Source organism: Panulirus ornatus, chromosome 56 (genome assembly GCF_036320965.1).
Source record: "Panulirus ornatus isolate Po-2019 chromosome 56, ASM3632096v1, whole genome shotgun sequence".
In the NCBI taxonomy this organism is placed as follows: domain Eukaryota; kingdom Metazoa; phylum Arthropoda; class Malacostraca; order Decapoda; family Palinuridae; genus Panulirus; species Panulirus ornatus.
In genome coordinates, this window is record NC_092279.1 from 30,750,854 (window position 1) to 30,771,963 (window position 21,110).

The 21,110-nt window shown below is 40.6% G+C and overlaps 1 protein-coding gene across 4 annotated transcripts in view; it reads right to left on the bottom strand.

Moving 5' to 3' along the window:
- Positions 1-21,110, bottom strand: part of LOC139766048 (uncharacterized) — a 191,185-nt gene that overhangs the window by 63,820 nt on the left and 106,255 nt on the right. For 3 of the 4 annotated variants that reach the window (XM_071694191.1, XM_071694189.1, XM_071694190.1), the window contains exon 3: positions 15,106-15,342. The exons of the other annotated variant lie outside the window; for it this stretch is intronic. In XM_071694191.1, coding sequence (XP_071550292.1) covers positions 15,106-15,342 — 237 coding nt within the window. The remainder of the gene's footprint in view (positions 1-15,105; positions 15,343-21,110) is intronic. 4 annotated transcript variants of the gene reach the window in all.

The window sequence follows — 21,110 nt, forward strand, 5'->3', positions numbered from 1 at the left end:
ACCTTAGCCTCCACAAGATAATGATCAGACATCCTCCAGTTGCACCTCTCAGCACATTAACATCCTAAAGTCTCTCTTTCATGCGCCTCTCAATTAACACGTAATCCAATAACGCTCTCTGGCCATCTCTCCTACTTACATACATATACTTATGTATATCTCGCTTTTTAAACCAGGTATTCCCAATCACCAGTCCTTTTTCAGCACATAAATCTACAAGCTCTTCACTATTTCCATTTAAAACACTGAACACCCCATGTATACCAATTATTCCCTCAACTGCCACATTACTCACCTTTGCATTCAAATCACCCATCACTATAACCCGGTCTCGTGCATCAAAACCACTAACACACTCATTCAGCTGCTCCCAAAACACTTGCCTCTCATGATCTTTCTTCTCATGCCCAGGTGCATATGCACCAATAATCACCCATCTCTCTCCATCAACTTTCAGTTTTACCCATATTAATCGAGAATTCACTTTATTACATTCTATCACATACTCCCACAACTCCTGTTTCAGGAGTACTGCTACTCCTTCCCTTGATCTTCTCCTCTCACTAACCCCTGACTTTACCCCCAAGACATTCCCAAACCACTCTTCCCCTTTACCCTATATTTATCTATCTTGCTTTGTCGCTGTCTCCCGCGTTTGCGGGGAAGCGCAAGGAAACAGACGAAAGAAATGGCCCAACCCACCCACATACCATGTATATACATACACGTCCACACATGCAAATATACATACCTATACATCTCAATGTATACATATATATACACACACAGACATACACATATATACACATGTACATAATTCATACTGTCTGCCCTTATTCATTCCCATCGCCACCTCACCACACATGGAATAACATCCCCCTCCTCCCTCATGTGTGTGAGGTAGCGCTAGGAAAAGACAACAAAGGCCACATTCGTTCACACTCAGTCTCTAGCTGTCATGTAATAATGACCGAAACCACAGCTCCCTTTTCACATCCAAGCCCCACACAACTTTCCATGGTTTACCCTAGGCACTTCACATGCCCTGATTCAATCCATTGACAGCTCGTTGACCCCATTATACCACATAGATCCAATTCACTCTATTCCTTGCCCTCCTTTCACCCTCCTGCATGTTCAGGCCCCGATCACACAAAATCTTTTTCACTCCATCTTTCCACCTCCAATTTGGTCCCTCTTCTCCTCGTTCCCTCCACCTCCGACACATATATCCTCTTGGTCAATCTTTCCTCACTCATTCTCTCCATGCGCCCAAACCATTTCAAAACACCTTCTTCTGCTCTCTCAACCACGCTCTTTTTATTTCCACACATCTCTCTTACCCTTACGTTACTTACTCGATCAAACCACCTCACAGCACACATTGTCCTCAAACATCTCATTTCCAGCACATCCATCCTCCTGCGCACAACTCTATCCATAGTCCACGCCTCGCAACCATACAACATTGTTGGAACCACTATTCCTTGAAACATACCCATTTTTGCTTTCCGAGATAATGTTCTCGACTTCCACACATTCTTCAAGGCCCCCAGAATTTTCGCCCCCTCCCCCACCCTATGATCCACTTCCGCTTCCATGGTTCCATCCGCTGCCAGATCCACTCCCAGATATCTAAAACACTTCACTTCCTCCAGTTTTTCTCCATTCAAACTCACCTCCCAATTGATTTGACCCTCAACCCTACTGTACCTAATAACCTTGCTCTTATTCACATTTACTCTTAACTTTCTTCTTCCACACACTTTACCAAACTCAGTCACCAGCTTCTGCAGTTTCTCACATGAATCAGCCACCAGCGCTGTATCATCAGCGAACAACAACTGACTCACTTCCCAAGCTCTCTCATCCCCAACAGACTTCATACTTGCCCCTCTTTCCAAAACTCTTGCATTTACCTCCCTAACAACCCCATCCTTAAACAAATTAAACAACCATGGAGACATCACACACCCCTGCCGCAAACCTACATTCACTGAGAACCAATCACTTTCCTCTCTTCCTACACGTACACATGCCTTACATCCTCGATAAAAACTTTTCACTGCTTCTAACAACTTTCCTCCCACACCATATATTCTTAATACCTTCCACAGAGCATCTCTATCAACTCTATCATATGCCTTCTCCAGATCCATAAATGCTACATACAAATCCATTTGCTTTTCTAAGTATTTCTCACATACATTCTTCAAAGCAAACACCTGATCTACACATCCTCTACCACTTCTGAAACCACACTGCTCTTTCCCAATCTGATGCTCTGTACATGCCTTCACCCTCTCAATCAATACCCTCCCATATAATTTACCAGGAATACTCAACAAACTTATACCTCTGTAATTTGAGCACTCACCCTTATCCCCTTTGCCTTTGTACAATGGCACTATGCACGCATTCCGCCAATCCTCAGGCACCTCACCATGAGTCATACATACATTAAATAACCTTACCAACCAGTCAACAATACAGTCACCCCCTTTTTTAATAAATTCCACTGCAATACCATCCAAACCTGCTGCCTTGCCGGCTTTCATCTTCCGCAAAGCTTTCACTACCTCTTCTCTTTTTACCAAATCATTATCCCTAACCCTCTCACTTTGCACACCACCTCGACCAAAGTGTTTTGGGAGCAGCTGAATGAGTGTGTTAGTGGTTTTGATGCACGAGTCCGGGTTATAGTGATGGGTGATTTAAATGCAAAGGTGAGTAATGTGGCAGTTGAGGGAATAATTGGTATACATGGGGTGTTCAGTGTTGTAAATGGAAATGGTGAAGAGCTTGTAGATTTATGTGCTGAAAAAGGACTGATGATTGGGAATACCTGGTTTAAAAAGCGAGATATACATAAGTATACTTATGTAAGTAGGAGAGATGGCCAGAGAGCGTTATTGGATTACGTGTTAATTGACAGGCGTGCGAAAGAGAGACTTTTGGATGTTAATGTGCTGAGAGGTGCAACTGGAGGGATGTCTGATCATTATCTTGTGGAGGCTAAGGTGAAGATTTGTATGGGTTTTCAGAAAAGAAGAGTGAATGTTGGGGTGAAGAGGGTGGTGAGAGTAAGTGAGCTTGGGAAGGACACCTGTGTGAGGAAGTACCAGGAGAGACTGAGTACAGAATGGAAAAAGGTGAGAACAATGGAAGTAAGGGGAGTGGGGGAGGAATGGGATGTATTTAGGGAATCAGTGATGGATTGCGCAAAAGATGCTTGTGGCATGAGAAGAGTGGGAGGTGGGTTGGTTAGAAAGGGTAGTGAGTGGTGGGATGAAGAAGTAAGAGTATTAGTGAAAGAGAAGAGAGAGGCATTTGGACGATTTCTGTAGGGAAAAAATGCAATTGAGTGGGAGATGTATAAAAGAAAGAGACAGGAGGTCAAGAGAAAGGTGCAAGAGGTGAAAAAAAGGGCAAATGAGAGTTGGGGTGAGAGAGTATCATTAAATTTTAGGGAGAATAAAAAGATGTTCTGGAAGGAGGTAAATAAAGTGCGTAAGACAAGGGAGCAAATGGGAACTTCAGAGAAGGGCGCAAATGGGGAGGTGATAACAAGTAGTGGTGATGTGAGAAGGAGATGGAGTGAGTATTTTGAAGGTTTGTTGAATGTGTTTGATGATAGAGTGGCAGATATATATATATATATATATATATATATATATATATATATATATATATATATATATATATATATATATATATATATATATATATCCCTGGGGATAGGGGAGAAAGAATACTTCCCATGCATTCCTCACCTGTCGTAGAGCACGACTAAAGGGGACGGGAGCACGGGGCTATAAACCCTCCCCTCCTTGTATTTTAACTTTCTAAAAGGGGGAAACAGAAGGAGTCATGTGGGGAGGGCTCATATCGAAGGCTCAGATTGGGGTGTCTAAATGTGTGTGGATGTCACCAAGATGAGAAAAAAGGAGATAGGTAGTATGATTGAGGAAAGGAACCTGGATGTTTTGGCTCTGAGTGAAACGAAGCTCAAGGGTAAAGGGGAAGAGTGGTTTGGGAATGTCTTGGGAGTAAAGTCAGGGGTTGGTGAGAGGACAAGAGCAAGGGAAGGAGTAGCAGTACTCCTGAAACATGAGTTGTGGGAGTATGTGATAGAGTGTAAGAAAGTAAATTCTGGATTGATATGGGTAAAACCTAAAAGTTGATGGAGAGAGATGGGTGATTATTGGTGCATATGCATCTGGGCATGAGAAGAAAGATTATGAGAGGCAAGTGTTTTGGGAGCAGCTGAATGTGTTACTGGTTTTGACGCACAAGACTGGGTTATAGTGATGAGTGATTTGAATGCAAAGGTGAGTAATGTGGCAGTTGAGGGAATAATTGGTATACATGGGGAGTTCAGTGTTGTAAATGGAAATGGTGAAGAGCTTGTAGATTTATGTGCTGAAAAAGGACTGGTGATTGGGAATACCTGGTTCAAAAAGCAAGATATACATAAGTATACGTATGTAAGTAGGAGAGATGGCTAGAGAGCGTTATTGGATTACGCATTAATTGACAGGCGCGCGAAAGCGAGACTTTTGGATGTTAATATGCTGAGAGGTGCAACTGGAGGGATGTCTGATCATTATCTTGTGGAGGTGAAGGTGAAGATTTGTAGGGGTTTTCAGAAAAGAAGAGAGAATGTTGGAGTGAAGCGAGTGGTATGATAAGTGAGCTTGGGAAGGAGACTTGTGTGAGGAAGTACCAGGAGAGACTGAGTGCAGAATGGAAAAAGGTGAGAACAAAGGAGGTAAGGGGAGTGGGGGAGGAATGGGATGTATTTTGGGAAGCAGTGATGGCTTGCGCAAAAGATGCTTGTGGCATGAGAAGTGTGGGAGGTGGGTTGATTAGAAAGGGTAGTGAGTGGTGGGATGAAGAAGCAAGATTATTAGTGAAAGAGAAGAGAGAAGCATTTGGACGATTTTTGCAGAGAAAAAATGCAAATGAGTGGGAGATGTATAAAAGAAAGAGGCAGGAGGTCAAGAGAAAGGTGCAAGAGGTGAAAAAGAGGGCAAATGAGAGTTGGGGTGAGAGAGTATCATTAAATTTTAGGGAGAATAAAATGATGTTTTGGAAGGAGGTAAACAAAGTGCGTAAGACAAGAGAGCAAATGGGAACTTCAGTGAAGGGGGCTAATGGGGTGATAACAAGAAGTGGTGATGTGAGAAGGAGATGGAGTGAGTATTTCGAAGGTTTGTTGAATGTGTTTGATGATAGAGTGGCAGATATAGAGTGTTTTGGTCAAGGTGGTGTGCAAAGTGAGAGGGTTAGGGAAAATGCTTTGGTAAACAGAGAAGAGGTAGTAGAAGCTTTGCGGAAGATGAAAGCCGGCAAGGTAGCAGGTTTGGATGGTATTGCAGTGGAATTCATTAAAAAAGGGGGTGACTGTATTGTAGACTGGATGGTAAGGTTATTTAATGTATGTATGATTCAGGGTGAGGTGCTTGAGGATTGTTGGAATGCTTGCATAGTGCCATTGTACAAAGGCAAAGGGGATAAGAGTGAGTGCTCAAATTACAGGGGTATAAGTTTGTTGAGTATTCCTGGTAAATTATATGGGAGGGTATTGATTGAGAGGGTAAAGGCATGTACAAAGCATCAGATTGGGGAAGAGCAGTGTGGTTTCAGAAGTGGTAGAGGATGTGTGGATCAGGTGTTTGCTTTGAAAAATGTATGTGAGAAATACTTAGAAAAGCAAATGGATTTGTATGTAGCATTTATGGATCTGGAGAAGGCATATGATAGAGTTGATAGAGATGCTCTGTGGAAGGTATTAAGAATATATGGTGTGGGAGGCAATTTGTTAGAAGCAGTGAAAAGTTTTTATCGAGCCTCGAAGAATGTTTGGAAGTCGAGATCATTATCTCCGAAAGCAAAAATGAGTATGTTTGAAGGAATAGTAGTTCCAACAATGTTGTATGGTTGTGAGGTGTGGGCTATGGATAGAGTTGTGCGCAGGAGGGTGGATGTGCTGGAAATGAGATGTTTGAGGACAATATGTGGTGTGAGGTGGTTTGATCGAGTAAGTAATGTAAGGGTAAGAGAGATGTGTGGTAATAAAAAGAGTGTGGTTGAGAGAGCAGAAGAGGGTGTTTTGAAATGGTTTGGTTACAGCGAGAGAATGATTGACCAAGAGGATATATGTGTCAGAGGTGGAGGGAACGAGGAGAAGTGGGAGACCAAATTGGAGGTGGAAAGATAGAGTGAAAAAGATTTTGAGTGATCGGGGCCTGAACATGCTGGAGGGTGAAAGGCGTGCAAGGAATAGAGTGAATTGGAACGGTGTGGTATACCGGGGTTGACGTGCTATCAATGGATTGAACCAGGGCATGTGAAGCGTCTGGGGTAAACCATGGAAAGTTCTGTGGGACTTGGATGTGGAAAGGGAGCTGTGGTTTCGGTGCATTATTACATGACAGCTAGAGACTGAGTGCGAACGAATGGGGCCTTTGTTGTCTTTTCCTAGCGCTACCTTGCACACATGAGGGGGGAGGGGGGTGTTATTACATGTGTGGTGAGGTGGTGATGGGAATAAATAAAGGCAGACAGTATGAATTATGTACATGTGTATATATGTATATGTCTGTGTGTGTATATATATGTATACGTTGAGATGTATAGGTATGTATATTTGCGTGTGTGGACGTCTATGTATATTCCTTGCCCTCCTTTCACCCTCCTGCATGTTCAGGCCCCGATCACACAAAATCTTTTTCACTCCATCTTTCCACCTCCAATTTGGTCCCTCTTCTCCTCGTTCCCTCCACCTCCGACACATATATCCTCTTGGTCAATCTTTCCTCACTCATTCTCTCCATGTGCCCAAACCATTTCAAAACACCCTCTTAGGCTCTCTCAACCACACTCATTTTATTTCCACACATCTCTCTTACCCTTACGTTACTTACTCGCTCAAACCACCTCACACCACACATTGTCCTCAAACATCTCATTTCCAGCACATCCATCCTCCTGCGCACAACTCTATCCATAGCCCACGCCTCGCAACCATACAACATTGTTGGAACCACTATTCCTTGAAACATACCCATTTTTGCTTTCCGAGATAATGTTCTCGACTTCCACACATTCTTCAAGGCTCCCAGAATTTTCGCCCCCTCCCCCACCCTATGGTCCACTTCCGCTTCCATGGTTCCATCCGCTGCCAGATCCACTCCCAGATATCTAAAACACTTCACTTCCTCCAGTTTTTCTCCATTCAAACTCACCTCCCAATTGACTTGACCCTCAACCCTACTGTACCTAATCACCTTGCTCTTATTCACATTTACTCTTAACTTTCTTCTTTCACACACTTTACCAAACTCAGTCACCAGCTTCTGCAGTTTCTCACATGAATCAGCCACCAGCGCTGTATCATCAGCGAACAACAACTGACTCACTTCCCAAGCTCTCTCATCCCCAACAGACTTCATACTTGCCCCTCTTTCCAAAACTCTTGCATTCACCTCCCTAACAACCCCATCCATAAACAAATTAAACAACCATGGAGACATCACACACCCCTGCCGCAAACCTACATTCACTGAGAACCAATCACTTTCCTCTCTTCCTACACGTACACATGCCTTACATCCTCGATAAAAACTTTTCACTGCTTCTAACAACTTGCCTCCCACACCATATATTCTTAGTACCTTCCACAGAGCATCTCTATCAACTCTATCATATGCCTTCTCCAGATCCATAAATGCTACATACAAATCCATTTGCTTTTCTAAGTATTTCTCACATACATTCTTCAAAGCAAACACCTGATCTACACATCCTCTACCACTTCTGAAACCACACTGCTCTTTCCCAATCTGATGCTCTGTACATGCCTTCACCCTCTCAATCAATACCCTCCCATATAATTTACCAGGAATACTCAACAAACTTATACCTCTGTAATTTGAGCACTCACCCTTATCCCCTTTGCCTTTGTACAATGGCACTATGCACGCATTCCACCAATCCTCAGGCACCTCACCATGAGTCATACATACATTAAATAACCTTACCAACCAGTCAACAATACAGTCACCCCCTTTTTTAATAAATTCCACTGCAATACCATCCAAACCTGCTGCCTTGCCGGCTTTCATCTTCCGCAAAGCTTTTACAGCCTGTTCTCTTTTTACCAAATCATTATCCCTAACCCTCTCACTTTGCACACCACCTCGACCAAAGTGTTTTGGGAGCAGCTGAATGAGTGTGTTAGTGGTTTTGATGCACGAGTCCGGGTTATAGTGATGGGTGATTTAAATGCAAAGGTGAGTAATGTGGCAGTTGAGGGAATAATTGGTATACATGGGGTGTTCAGTGTTGTAAATGGAAATGGTGAAGAGCTTGTAGATTTATGTGCTGAAAAAGGACTGATGATTGGGAATACCTGGTTTAAAAAGCGAGATATATATAAGTATACTTATGTAAGTAGGAGAGATGGCCAGAGAGCGTTATTGGATTACGTGTTAATTGACAGGCGTGCGAAAGAGAGACTTTTGGATGTTAATGTGCTGAGAGGTGCAACTGGAGGGATGTCTGATCATTATCTTGTGGAGGCTAAGGTGAAGATTTGTATGGGTTTTCAGAAAGAAGAGTGAATGTTGGGGGTGAAGAGGGTGGTGAGAGTAAGTGAGCTTGGGAAGGACACCTGTGTGAGGAAGTACCAGGAGAGACTGAGTACAGAATGGAAAAAGGTGAGAACAATGGAAGTAAGGGGAGTGGGGGAGGAATGGGATGTATTTAGGGAATCAGTGATGGATTGCGCAAAAGATGCTTGTGGCATGAGAAGAGTGGGAGGTGGGTTGGTTAGAAAGGGTAGTGAGTGGTGGGATGAAGAAGTAAGAGTATTAGTGAAAGAGAAGAGAGAGGCATTTGGACGATTTCTGCAGGGAAAAAATGCAATTGAGTGGGAGATGTATAAAAGAAAGAGACAGGAGGTCAAGAGAAAGGTGCAAGAGGTGAAAAAAAGGGCAAATGAGAGTTGGGGTGAGAGAGTATCATTAAATTTTAGGGAGAATAAAAAGATGTTCTGGAAGGAGGTAAATAAAGTGCGTAAGACAAGGGAGCAAATGGGAACTTCAGAGAAGGGCGCAAATGGGGAGGTGATAACAAGTAGTGGTGATGTGAGAAGGAGATGGAGTGAGTATTTTGAAGGTTTGTTGAATGTGTTTGATGATAGAGTGGCAGATATATATATATATATATATATATATATATATATATATATATATATATATATATATATATATATACATATATATATATATCCCTGGGGATAGGGGAGAAAGAATACTTCCCATGCATTCCTCACCTGTCGTAGAGCACGACTAAAGGGGACGGGAGCACGGGGCTATAAACCCTCCCCTCCTTGTATTTTAACTTTCTAAAAGGGGGAAACAGAAGGAGTCATGTGGGGAGGGCTCATATCGAAGGCTCAGATTGGGGTGTCTAAATGTGTGTGGATGTCACCAAGATGAGAAAAAAGGAGATAGGTAGTATGATTGAGGAAAGGAACCTGGATGTTTTGGCTCTGAGTGAAACGAAGCTCAAGGGTAAAGGGGAAGAGTGGTTTGGGAATGTCTTGGGAGTAAAGTCAGGGGTTGGTGAGAGGACAAGAGCAAGGGAAGGAGTAGCAGTACTCCTGAAACATGAGTTGTGGGAGTATGTGATAGAGTGTAAGAAAGTAAATTCTGGATTGATATGGGTAAAACCTAAAAGTTGATGGAGAGAGATGGGTGATTATTGGTGCATATGCATCTGGGCATGAGAAGAAAGATTATGAGAGGCAAGTGTTTTGGGAGCAGCTGAATGTGTTACTGGTTTTGATGCACAAGACTGGGTTATAGTGATGAGTGATTTGAATGCAAAGGTGAGTAATGTGGCAGTTGAGGGAATAATTGGTATACATGGGGAGTTCAGTGTTGTAAATGGAAATGGTGAAGAGCTTGTAGATTTATGTGCTGAAAAAGGACTGGTGATTGGGAATACCTGGTTCAAAAAGCAAGATATACATAAGTATACGTATGTAAGTAGGAGAGATGGCTAGAGAGCGTTATTAGATTACGCGTTAATTGACAGGCGCGCGAAAGCGAGACTTTTGGATGTTAATGTGCTGAGAGGTGCAACTGGAGGGATGTCTGATCATTATCTTGTGGAGGTGAAGGTGAAGATTTGTAGGGGTTTTCAGAAAAGAAGAGAGAATGTTGGAGTGAAGCGAGTGGTATGATAAGTGAGCTTGGGAAGGAGACTTGTGTGAGGAAGTACCAGGAGAGACTGAGTGCAGAATGGAAAAAGGTGAGAACAAAGGAGGTAAGGGGAGTGGGGGAGGAATGGGATGTATTTTGGGAAGCAGTGATGGCTTGCGCAAAAGATGCTTGTGGCATGAGAAGTGTGGGAGGTGGGTTGATTAGAAAGGGTAGTGAGTGGTGGGATGAAGAAGCAAGATTATTAGTGAAAGAGAAGAGAGAAGCATTTGGACGATTTTTGCAGAGAAAAAATGCAAATGAGTGGGAGATGTATAAAAGAAAGAGGCAGGAGGTCAAGAGAAAGGTGCAAGAGGTGAAAAAGAGGGCAAATGAGAGTTGGGGTGAGAGAGTATCATTAAATTTTAGGGAGAATAAAATGATGTTTTGGAAGGAGGTAAACAAAGTGCGTAAGACAAGAGAGCAAATGGGAACTTCAGTGAAGGGGGCTAATGGGGTGATAACAAGAAGTGGTGATGTGAGAAGGAGATGGAGTGAGTATTTCGAAGGTTTGTTGAATGTGTTTGATGATAGAGTGGCAGATATAGAGTGTTTTGGTCAAGGTGGTGTGCAAAGTGAGAGGGTTAGGGAAAATGCTTTGGTAAACAGAGAAGAGGTAGTAGAAGCTTTGCGGAAGATGAAAGCCGGCAAGGTAGCAGGTTTGGATGGTATTGCAGTGGAATTCATTAAAAAAGGGGGTGACTGTATTGTAGACTGGATGGTAAGGTTATTTAATGTATGTATGATTCAGGGTGAGGTGCTTGAGGATTGTTGGAATGCTTGCATAGCGCCATTGTACAAAGGCAAAGGGGATAAGAGTGAGTGCTCAAATTACAGGGGTATAAGTTTGTTGAGTATTCCTGGTAAATTATATGGGAGGGTATTGATTGAGAGGGTAAAGGCATGTACAAAGCATCAGATTGGGGAAGAGCAGTGTGGTTTCAGAAGTGGTAGAGGATGTGTGGATCAGGTGTTTGCTTTGAGGAATGTATGTGAGAAATACTTAGAAAAGCAAATGGATTTGTATGTAGCATTTATGGATCTGGAGAAGGCATATGATAGAGTTGATAGAGATGCTCTGTGGAAGGTATTAAGAATATATGGTGTGGGAGGCAATTTGTTAGAAGCAGTGAAAAGTTTTTATCGAGCCTCGAAGAATGTTTGGAAGTCGAGATCATTATCTCCGAAAGCAAAAATGAGTATGTTTGAAGGAATAGTAGTTCCAACAATGTTGTATGGTTGTGAGGTGTGGGCTATGGATAGAGTTGTGCGCAGGAGGGTGGATGTGCTGGAAATGAGATGTTTGAGGACAATATGTGGTGTGAGGTGGTTTGATCGAGTAAGTAATGTAAGGGTAAGAGAGATGTGTGGTAATAAAAAGAGTGTGGTTGAGAGAGCAGAAGAGGGTGTTTTGAAATGGTTTGGTTACAGCGAGAGAATGATTGACCAAGAGGATATATGTGTCAGAGGTGGAGGGAACGAGGAGAAGTGGGAGACCAAATTGGAGGTGGAAAGATAGAGTGAAAAAGATTTTGAGTGATCGGGGCCTGAACATGCAGGAGGGTGAAAGGCGTGCAAGGAATAGAGTGAATTGGAACGGTGTGGTATACCGGGGTTGACGTGCTATCAATGGATTGAACCAGGGCATGTGAAGCGTCTGGGGTAAACCATGGAAAGTTCTGTGGGACTTGGATGTGGAAAGGGAGCTGTGGTTTCGGTGCATTATTACATGACAGCTAGAGACTGAGTGCGAACGAATGGGGCCTTTGTTGTCTTTTCCTAGCGCTACCTTGCACACATGAGGGGGGAGGGGGTTGTTATTACATGTGTGGTGAGGTGGTGATGGGAATAAATAAAGGCAGACAGTATGAATTATGTACATGTGTATATATGTATATGTCTGTGTGTGTATATATATGTATACGTTGAGATGTATAGGTATGTATATTTGCGTGTGTGGACGTCTATGTATATTCCTTGCCCTCCTTTCACCCTCCTGCATGTTCAGGCCCCGATTACACAAAATCTTTTTCACTCCATCTTTCCACCTCCAATTTGGTCCCTCTTCTCCTCGTTCCCTCCACCTCCGACACATATATCCTCTTGGTCAATCTTTCCTCACTCATTCTCTCCATGTGCCCAAACCATTTCAAAACACCCTCTTAGGCTCTCTCAACCACACTCATTTTATTTCCACACATCTCTCTTACCCTTACGTTACTTACTCGCTCAAACCACCTCACACCACACATTGTCCTCAAACATCTCATTTCCAGCACATCCATCCTCCTGCGCACAACTCTATCCATAGCCCACGCCTCGCAACCATACAACATTGTTGGAACCACTATTCCTTCAAACATACCCATTTTTGCTTTCCGAGATAATGTTCTCGACTTCCACACATTCTTCAAGGCTCCCAGAATTTTCGCCCCCTCCCCCACCCTATGGTCCACTTCCGCTTCCATGGTTCCATCCGCTGCCAGATCCACTCCCAGATATCTAAAACACTTCACTTCCTCCAGTTTTTCTCCATTCAAACTCACCTCCCAATTGACTTGACCCTCAACCCTACTGTACCTAATCACCTTGCTCTTATTCACATTTACTCTTAACTTTCTTCTTTCACACACTTTACCAAACTCAGTCACCAGCTTCTGCAGTTTCTCACATGAATCAGCCACCAGCGCTGTATCATCAGTGAACAACAACTGACTCACTTCCCAAGCTCTCTCATCCCCAACAGACTTCATACTTGCCCCTCTTTCCAAAACTCTTGCATTCACCTCCCTAACAACCCCATCCATAAACAAATTAAACAACCATGGAGACATCACACACCCCTGCCGCAAACCTACATTCACTGAGAACCAATCACTTTCCTCTCTTCCTACACGTACACATGCCTTACATCCTCGATAAAAACTTTTCACTGCTTCTAACAACTTGCCTCCCACACCATATATTCTTAGTACCTTCCACAGAGCATCTCTATCAACTCTATCATATGCCTTCTCCAGATCCATAAATGCTACATACAAATCCATTTGCTTTTCTAAGTATTTCTCACATACATACATACATATCAACATATATATACATATGCATACACACACACACAAACATGTACACATTCAACTCGCTTGCCTGCACAAGTCATACCGAAAACTTGTTATATCATTTATTGAAGTGACCCACATATGGCATTCTCAAGTTTCAAACCTGCTCTAGTGAATGCATTATACTATGAGAATGTGTTCTCTCTCCCTGTCATCATGTAACCAGCACTATTAAAGCAAAATCCTACAAGTGTGCCTGTTACTAAATGATAGGGAACAAGAACACCCTCCCACATTTTGAGACTGCAAAAATCTTAGCAAATCTGACAAAGTGTGTGGTTAGCCTGTGACTGTGTTAAAAGGATTGGAGAACCTCTGTAAGGAACCAGATAGACTGAGGAAAGGTAGGACTATGGACCACATTTTTGCATATAAGCAGGCAGTTGAGAAAACTTGAGAAAACAGAAAGACTTCATAGTATCTGAGGATTGGAATAAAGTTAATAAAAAAAAATCTCTTTCAGAAATCCACTTATCATGCTATTCAGGCAAGATTCCTCTACCATAACCACATCCAAAAGTCTTAATCAGTTTACTATCATCATGTTCTTGAACATTCTCCACTCACAAACTTCATAATAAGACTAAAAAAATTGTTTTCATTGTGACTTTCTGTCACTAGCACACCACTGCAACTGAAGTCATCAGGTAGCATTTCTGTGCAAACAATGTAACTTCTGTCATGATAATATTTTAATATTCTATCCTTCACCATTTTAATGAATATTTTAATGAATATATGGTTTTAACAAACCACTGATGTGAACACAAAAAGTGACAATGAATTGCATACCAATCCTTTTCGTCATGAGCCTCAGCATATGCCAACTTTAAATACAGCTCAACATGCTTAATATGCTGTCACTATTCTTTCTAAACATAATGATGTCAACTAAATAAAATGATTTCTGCCATCAACACTCATGCTATATAATCACATGCAGATTCATCTGTACACATCAATTACACCTTTTTTCATAATAATCAAAAATGTTTGAGTGGACAGGAATTGGTAAGAATACTTATGAAAAAAAAAAAAATAATAACAAGGTCTGAGTAAGTGCATGGTGCTTGTAAGAAGATGGCAGAACTAGCCCAGTAGACCTGTTTTGATGAGACAGGAAGTAAGACCAGCAATCTTGACATGGACAGTGTTAATATGATTCCAGGCACTACTTTAACACTCCTCAGTCAAGATGGTAGTACCACCCTGAGCGGCTGTTGTCAACAGCCTACAACCTAATGTGTCTCTAAGTGCCCCTAAAGTAGAAAATGCAAAAGAACACACAAAATATCTGTTCAAGATTTCTGAAAGTTGGTTTGGAGAACTACCATAAAGCAAATGCCTTCAATTTGCATAAAAAAAAAAATGCAAAGTTCTGTTAAAAATACTGGTATCCATGTTGGAAAGGTTACCCAGGTTTATCACATCTACCAAATGTCGCATTAATGGATTCTAAGTAGCAAGGTCTTTACAATTAGGTAAAATAGAAGGGTTCCTTTGTCTCTACAGGTGTCTAAAGATATTCTTCACAAGCCAGCAGAAGCAAGCATAAAGGTCAGCTAGCTCTACAATTAAAAGACATGCTGTTGCTGAATGAAAAAACGTACAGTTAAGCTTCACCTAAACTTGGAGCACCCATGTTTAAGAAGTTAAACTTTTTCAAAGCATTTAAGTTCCATCACCTAAAGCACTAATGAATCCATCAAACTTACAACTTAGCATGCCCTCCTGTTGGGTCCAACTTTTTTGTTGCCTTATCTTTTATTTTGTCTTTAATTTTCTGTTTGACTTTGTCTTTGACCTTCCCTCCTACTTTTTCCTTTGCAGTAGTGATGGTATCATTAAGCTTCCCTTTGATGCGATCCACAGTCGAGCGAACACCCTCTCGATCTTCAACAGTCTCGGGTACCACAGGGCTAGGCTGAACCTGAGCCAGAGCCACTGGTGCTCTGGTAACATTAATGTTACTAATTTACCTACAGAAATCTACAACTTATACAAAATAGCAAATAAACTAAAAATAAAAAAATATAAGCAAAATGTGAAAAAAACTAATCTAAGCTCCACAGGAGTTTCAAGACTTCATTCTTAAAAAGACAAAAGGTTAAAGAAAAAGGTAAGCTAGATTTTCACGAGTTGAAGAATGCAATTCAAACCACTATACATGAATAATGGAATCAATGTAACAAAACTAAGACTAAGCCAATATAAAAAAAGACATTAATATATGCATAAATCAAACACTATGGACAATGACACAAAAAATAAGAACTCTGTGCTAGCCAACTGGTTTAGACAATGCAGTGATTGAGTTATGTACTGAATAGAGCTAACTCAAAATACCTCCTGTAAGAGGAAGCTGGACCAAATCCAAGATATGTCTCAAGAAATTTTCTAAGAGTAGTTTTCATTAACATCATTATTTTTCTACAACCTCATTACCACTTTATGGGGCTCCAGCAGCCGTAAGGCTGTAGTACATGGAGGAGGAGGGTAATGACGGACTCTTTGGAGCAAGAAGGTCCACAACAGAACTGTTCTCTTTACCATTCATTGATAACGATACAGCCTCACTGATAGTGACATCTCACTCATGGCATAACCACAAGTGATAAAAACCAGCTTTCACTATCATTATTCACACAGAATTGGGGAATAAAAGATTTCTGAGAATGACCTACTTATACAAGGTTACCATTTGTAAACAAAAAATTTTTGATAAGAATGACAGGCATGATAATAATGGAGGATGTGAATGGATGCAGCCTTTCTTCATCTGTTCCCAAGTGCTACCTCAATGATGCTGGAGGCAGGGATCGGGTGTGGGGGAGAAGAGAAAGTATATCATTATTTTTTTCTTTTCTTTTATACATTAATGCTACTTTCTGTGGGGCAGGGTGGTAATGGGGATGGATGACAGAGAGCATGTATGAATGTGTACATTTGTAAATAAGTATCTTTATGTATGTGTTTATCTTTTATCATATGTGCATGAATATACTTATCTGCATGTATGTATGTGACCAGATGTGCCTTTCTTCGTCTGTTTCCTGGTGCTACATCACCAACACAGAGGTTAGTGCCGTGTCTAGTTGTGGGAAAAAATCTTCAGAAAGTTCTGGTTGTAAAATCATAACTTTAGATAAATAAAACTACCTTAAAGATCTACAACAGTAAAAACAGTTGATTCTAAACTATAAAGCAACATATGTTAAAGAAATTTCTTTCACACATACTTTATTCTGATACTGTATACTACAGTAATCTAATTCTGATGAAAGAATGGCTAAGTCTGCATCATGATTCCATGTAAACTAATGAACTCTAACCTTACAGGATGAGAGAAGGCCTCAGTGCATGCTTACATGATAGTGGACCTTTAAAGGCTTAGAATATCATCAAACAAAGCACAGCAAGTTTTGATGCAAACACATCAACACTCTAAGACCAACTATGCATAACATAACCATCTTTCCTCTACCCACAAACACACAAACAGCAGTTACTATGTGTAGATTCCTGAAATTTCTCACACACCGAAAAGGGTAGATGGAAAGTATAGCTGAGGTACCTTACATATTTCTGTAGAGCAAAAATCATTCTTACACTTATGGAAACCATTCATCTACAATGGTCAGGGGACATATCAAGTTTTTTTTACTTTGCTATGCCAACTAACTGAGGTGAGTAGTGGACACATATTTCTGTTGTGCAAAAATAATTCTTACACTTATAGAAACAATTCATCTACAATGGACAAGGAACATATCAATTTTTTTACTTTGCTGAGCCAACTAACTGTGGTGAGTAGTGGACACTACTTATAACTCTAAGCTAGAGAATCCTGTTTCATTGATCAGAGGAGATGAGCATCAAAGATATAGATAGATAGACAAATAGATCGAGAGATGAGATGGGAAACTAAACTCAGTGAATGATGGACACTACTTACAACTCTTGAGCTAAATAACTCTGTCTCACTGATGTGATGGTAAACCAAACTCAATGAGTGGTGGACACTTCTTTCAACTCTATGCTGGAGAACTCTTTCTTAACTGATGTGATGGTAAACTAAACTCAGTGAGTGGTGGAGACTACTTACCAATCACAAACAAAATCTTTCCTTCATCACTGTTTTGTCATCCTAAAGCTTAAAATAACTCACAATGCTCTCTCACGATAAAGATGGTCACCTGGATCATCAAAGTTGAAGGCACTAACTATTACTTGGCTAACAATAAACAACACAAGAGGCAGAATATCCTAAATATGTAACTTAATAAAAACACTTAGTTCCCTGAAAATTGTCTTCTACCTCTATTAATTCCATTTCACATCTAACAGATACAAACAAAATGCCACTTCATAAAAAGAAATTACTGCAGAGGACAACAGTGTAGATTGGGGCTTCTCTAATAATTTCATTACATACATATTTACTGCCAACTCATGAGTTCCTAGAGCTGGAGGAGTTTTATCAGTATATATCCATGAAATGACTGAAGACAAAACGTGGCATGAAGAGGGTTTATCAAGTAAGTAATGATTGGGTGAGAGAGAGGAAAAGTATGGCTGAAAGCCAAAGAGGGTGTGCTGGAACACTTTGGACACATGAAAAGAATGAGTTAAAAGAAGTCGTAAGTGGAGAAGAACCAAAGTAGACAAGGAAGGATGGAGTAAAAAAAAAAACATTTTGAGTCCTTGGGGGGTCTGAACATGCAGGAGGGTGAAAGGCATTCACGGAATAGAGTGAACTGGAGCAATGTGTTGTCCATGGACTAAACCAGGGCCCATGAAGCAGCTGGGGGAAACTACAGAAAGGTATGTGGAGCCAACTAGTGAAACAAGTAATTTTCTTCATCTGTTCCAGAAACTACCTAGCTAATGCAGGGAATGGTGAATAAGTAAGAAAAAATTAGAGAATATTTTCATCACATTTAGTACAGTATTGTGTACCACATATTTACATATATGACAAACAAATAACATATAAAACCTATATTACTGATGCAAAACACTGTAAAAATTACATGTTCAGATCAGTGTGTGGCCCCAAGTTTTAAAATCCATAAAATCCAAAATTATACTGCAATTTTTGATATTCCAACCTATACTTTCTAGGTCAGAGATATTCTACCAGCAAATCTTGATGGATTCTATTAACCAAAAAAGGAACCACTCTCATATACAAATCTAAAAAAAAATCCTTAAACATATTAACAATCACCAGCTTTAAGGAAACTACTAAAGTATTACAGGTTCGCCACCGATTTTCCGGCACTCTTGGTTCCAAAGCCTTGCCAAATTAACAATTCTGCCTGACCAACTGTGGTCATGTAATAATTCATCAACACACCTCTAACCCGCTAATCATACATCTCCCATGTGTCTAAAGTATGCCATGGACTGCTAGAAATTTAAGTCTAACAAATACCAAATGTAAATTCAATTAATAAATGAAATACATTATATACCTGCTCAGGACTAGTGCTCGTGACCTATGAGTTTCACAAATTCGTCCACATACTCGGCAGTTCCTTCATGGTGTGCAGACCACTTTTCTCCACACACTTTTATTCATGGAAATTCTATGATGCTTCTTGAATCTTTAAATCCATCTTTCACTATAGTCACACTTATGTTGTAATTCAAATTCTTTATGGAACAACTTAGCCTGGTCCATTATCATGCTACCTGACAAGTCCACTCCATCACTCAAATGCTGTCGAAACCATTCCATCATCACTCGATCATGCTCAGTACTCTTACCATCTTTCAAAATTTGTCTAATCGTCATTTGCTTCTTGGAACCGCTGTCTGCATAGAATTTCAACGATTTCTCCCTTTGCTTCTTTATATCATAAACAACTGATGAACCAATACTGTAGATGTTACACAGATTACGCACCGAAACACCACGGTCCATTTTTTTCAACAGCTCTACTTTATCTTGGAATGATATGGACTGGTGTATATGTTTGACGCCACGACTGACACTCTCATATGTCTTAGAAGCCATAGCTAGGGTTAAATCTAAGCAAAATAAGCTAAGAATCACAAACAATTGCAGTATCACAACCAACAAGTGCCATGTAAAGAATGTAAATAAGCGCACCCTACACACAACGCCATCTGTGGCTGCCCAATAAACTAGTCTGGTGGCCACAGTAATTTCAAGTTTTCTCATGTACTTTTGTTCAGACTAAAGGAGGTGCCGAACCATCAGTTGCCGGAAAATCGGTGGTGTACCTGTAATATACTTTAACAGTGTCCTGTGCAGTAATTTCTTTTTAATGAAACAACATTACTACAGAATTACAAGAGGTGCACATACAATTCCTTAGGAGCTGAGTTTTCTCATTTACCAGTGAAGCATGTCACATCAGATATTGTGTGGGTTATGTGTTCAAATACAATAGTTAGAAACTGTAAAGCATGCACTTTCTCTAACTACAGGTTTTGTAAACATTTCATTCATGACACTAAGATTTACTTATTCTCTAGTTCTTTAAAAATGTTGTCAAATGATGAGCAATTATGGAATGCAAAATTCTACTGGTTAGTCTCTTTACTGTATACCCCTGAACTCAAAATTTCTGATGAGATGTGAAACTTACATCGGTAAAGTTTTGAGAGAGAGAGAGAGAGAGAGAGAGAGAGAGAGAGAGAGAGAGAGAGAGAGAGAGAGAGAGAGAGAGAGAGAGAGAGAGAGAGAGAGAGAGAGAGATTGCTGAAAGAAAATTAAACAGATTTATCATATCTCATTCTTAAAAGTCCAATCTATTAATCTAAACATGAACAGAATACTTTTTATCCAACATTTCAAAGGTCTCCAAAACATTTTCTCATTTACTTGGCCATTCAACTGATTCTCCCAAGAGAATACCAACTGTGTGTGGGTCATCCTCACTGCCCTACATATTAGATTTCTAAAGCTTTCATTCCAGCAATGCTTACTAGCCAAACTATCTGACATAAATATTCATCTACTTCTCTTTTCTAAAGATATCAAATTCATTTTGCCCTAGATTTTCACCATTTCACAAGTCAAGTCAGTAACAATTAACTGAAAACTTAAGATGGCACTTTCAACAAGATATATACTAGCTATCTCAAGTTCTGCCATTATCTGCAAATCTCAACCACTTGACATCTTGTGACACACTTCGTGTCCCTAACAATCTCACACACTAAAGTGTTTCATGCCACAGAATGCATCACTTTGCACACATCACATGAATCTTTTAATCAAATACATCAAATGTGTAAACATATGGCTTGTCTAAACCCATACATGATCCATACCTAATCATTAAGCCTAGCTAGTAGAGTCTCGGTCTCAGTAGCTACTGAACACATCATTTGTTTCTCAGTCACAGCAACTACATTCTTCCTGTGTTACTTACCACTGAAATGCAATTTTATCGCTCCCATGGATTTTAAAACAACAAACTATTGAAAAAAATTTTATTGTGCACCTAGCCATCAGTTGAATGTGATAGGTATATTTCTTATAAGCAGATGATAAGCAGGACAGGTTCCAAGAGCAACAGGACACTTGGAGACAAATTCTACATCGATGGTCTGCAAGAGGATCAATCAATCCTCTTACTGTCTTTCAACAAAGTCAATTTTTTCACTTCTTTTCAAGCCTGTATACCTTTCCACTCAGGGTATATACAATCTGATGCAGTCCTAAATTCTTCTCAGTCTAGTT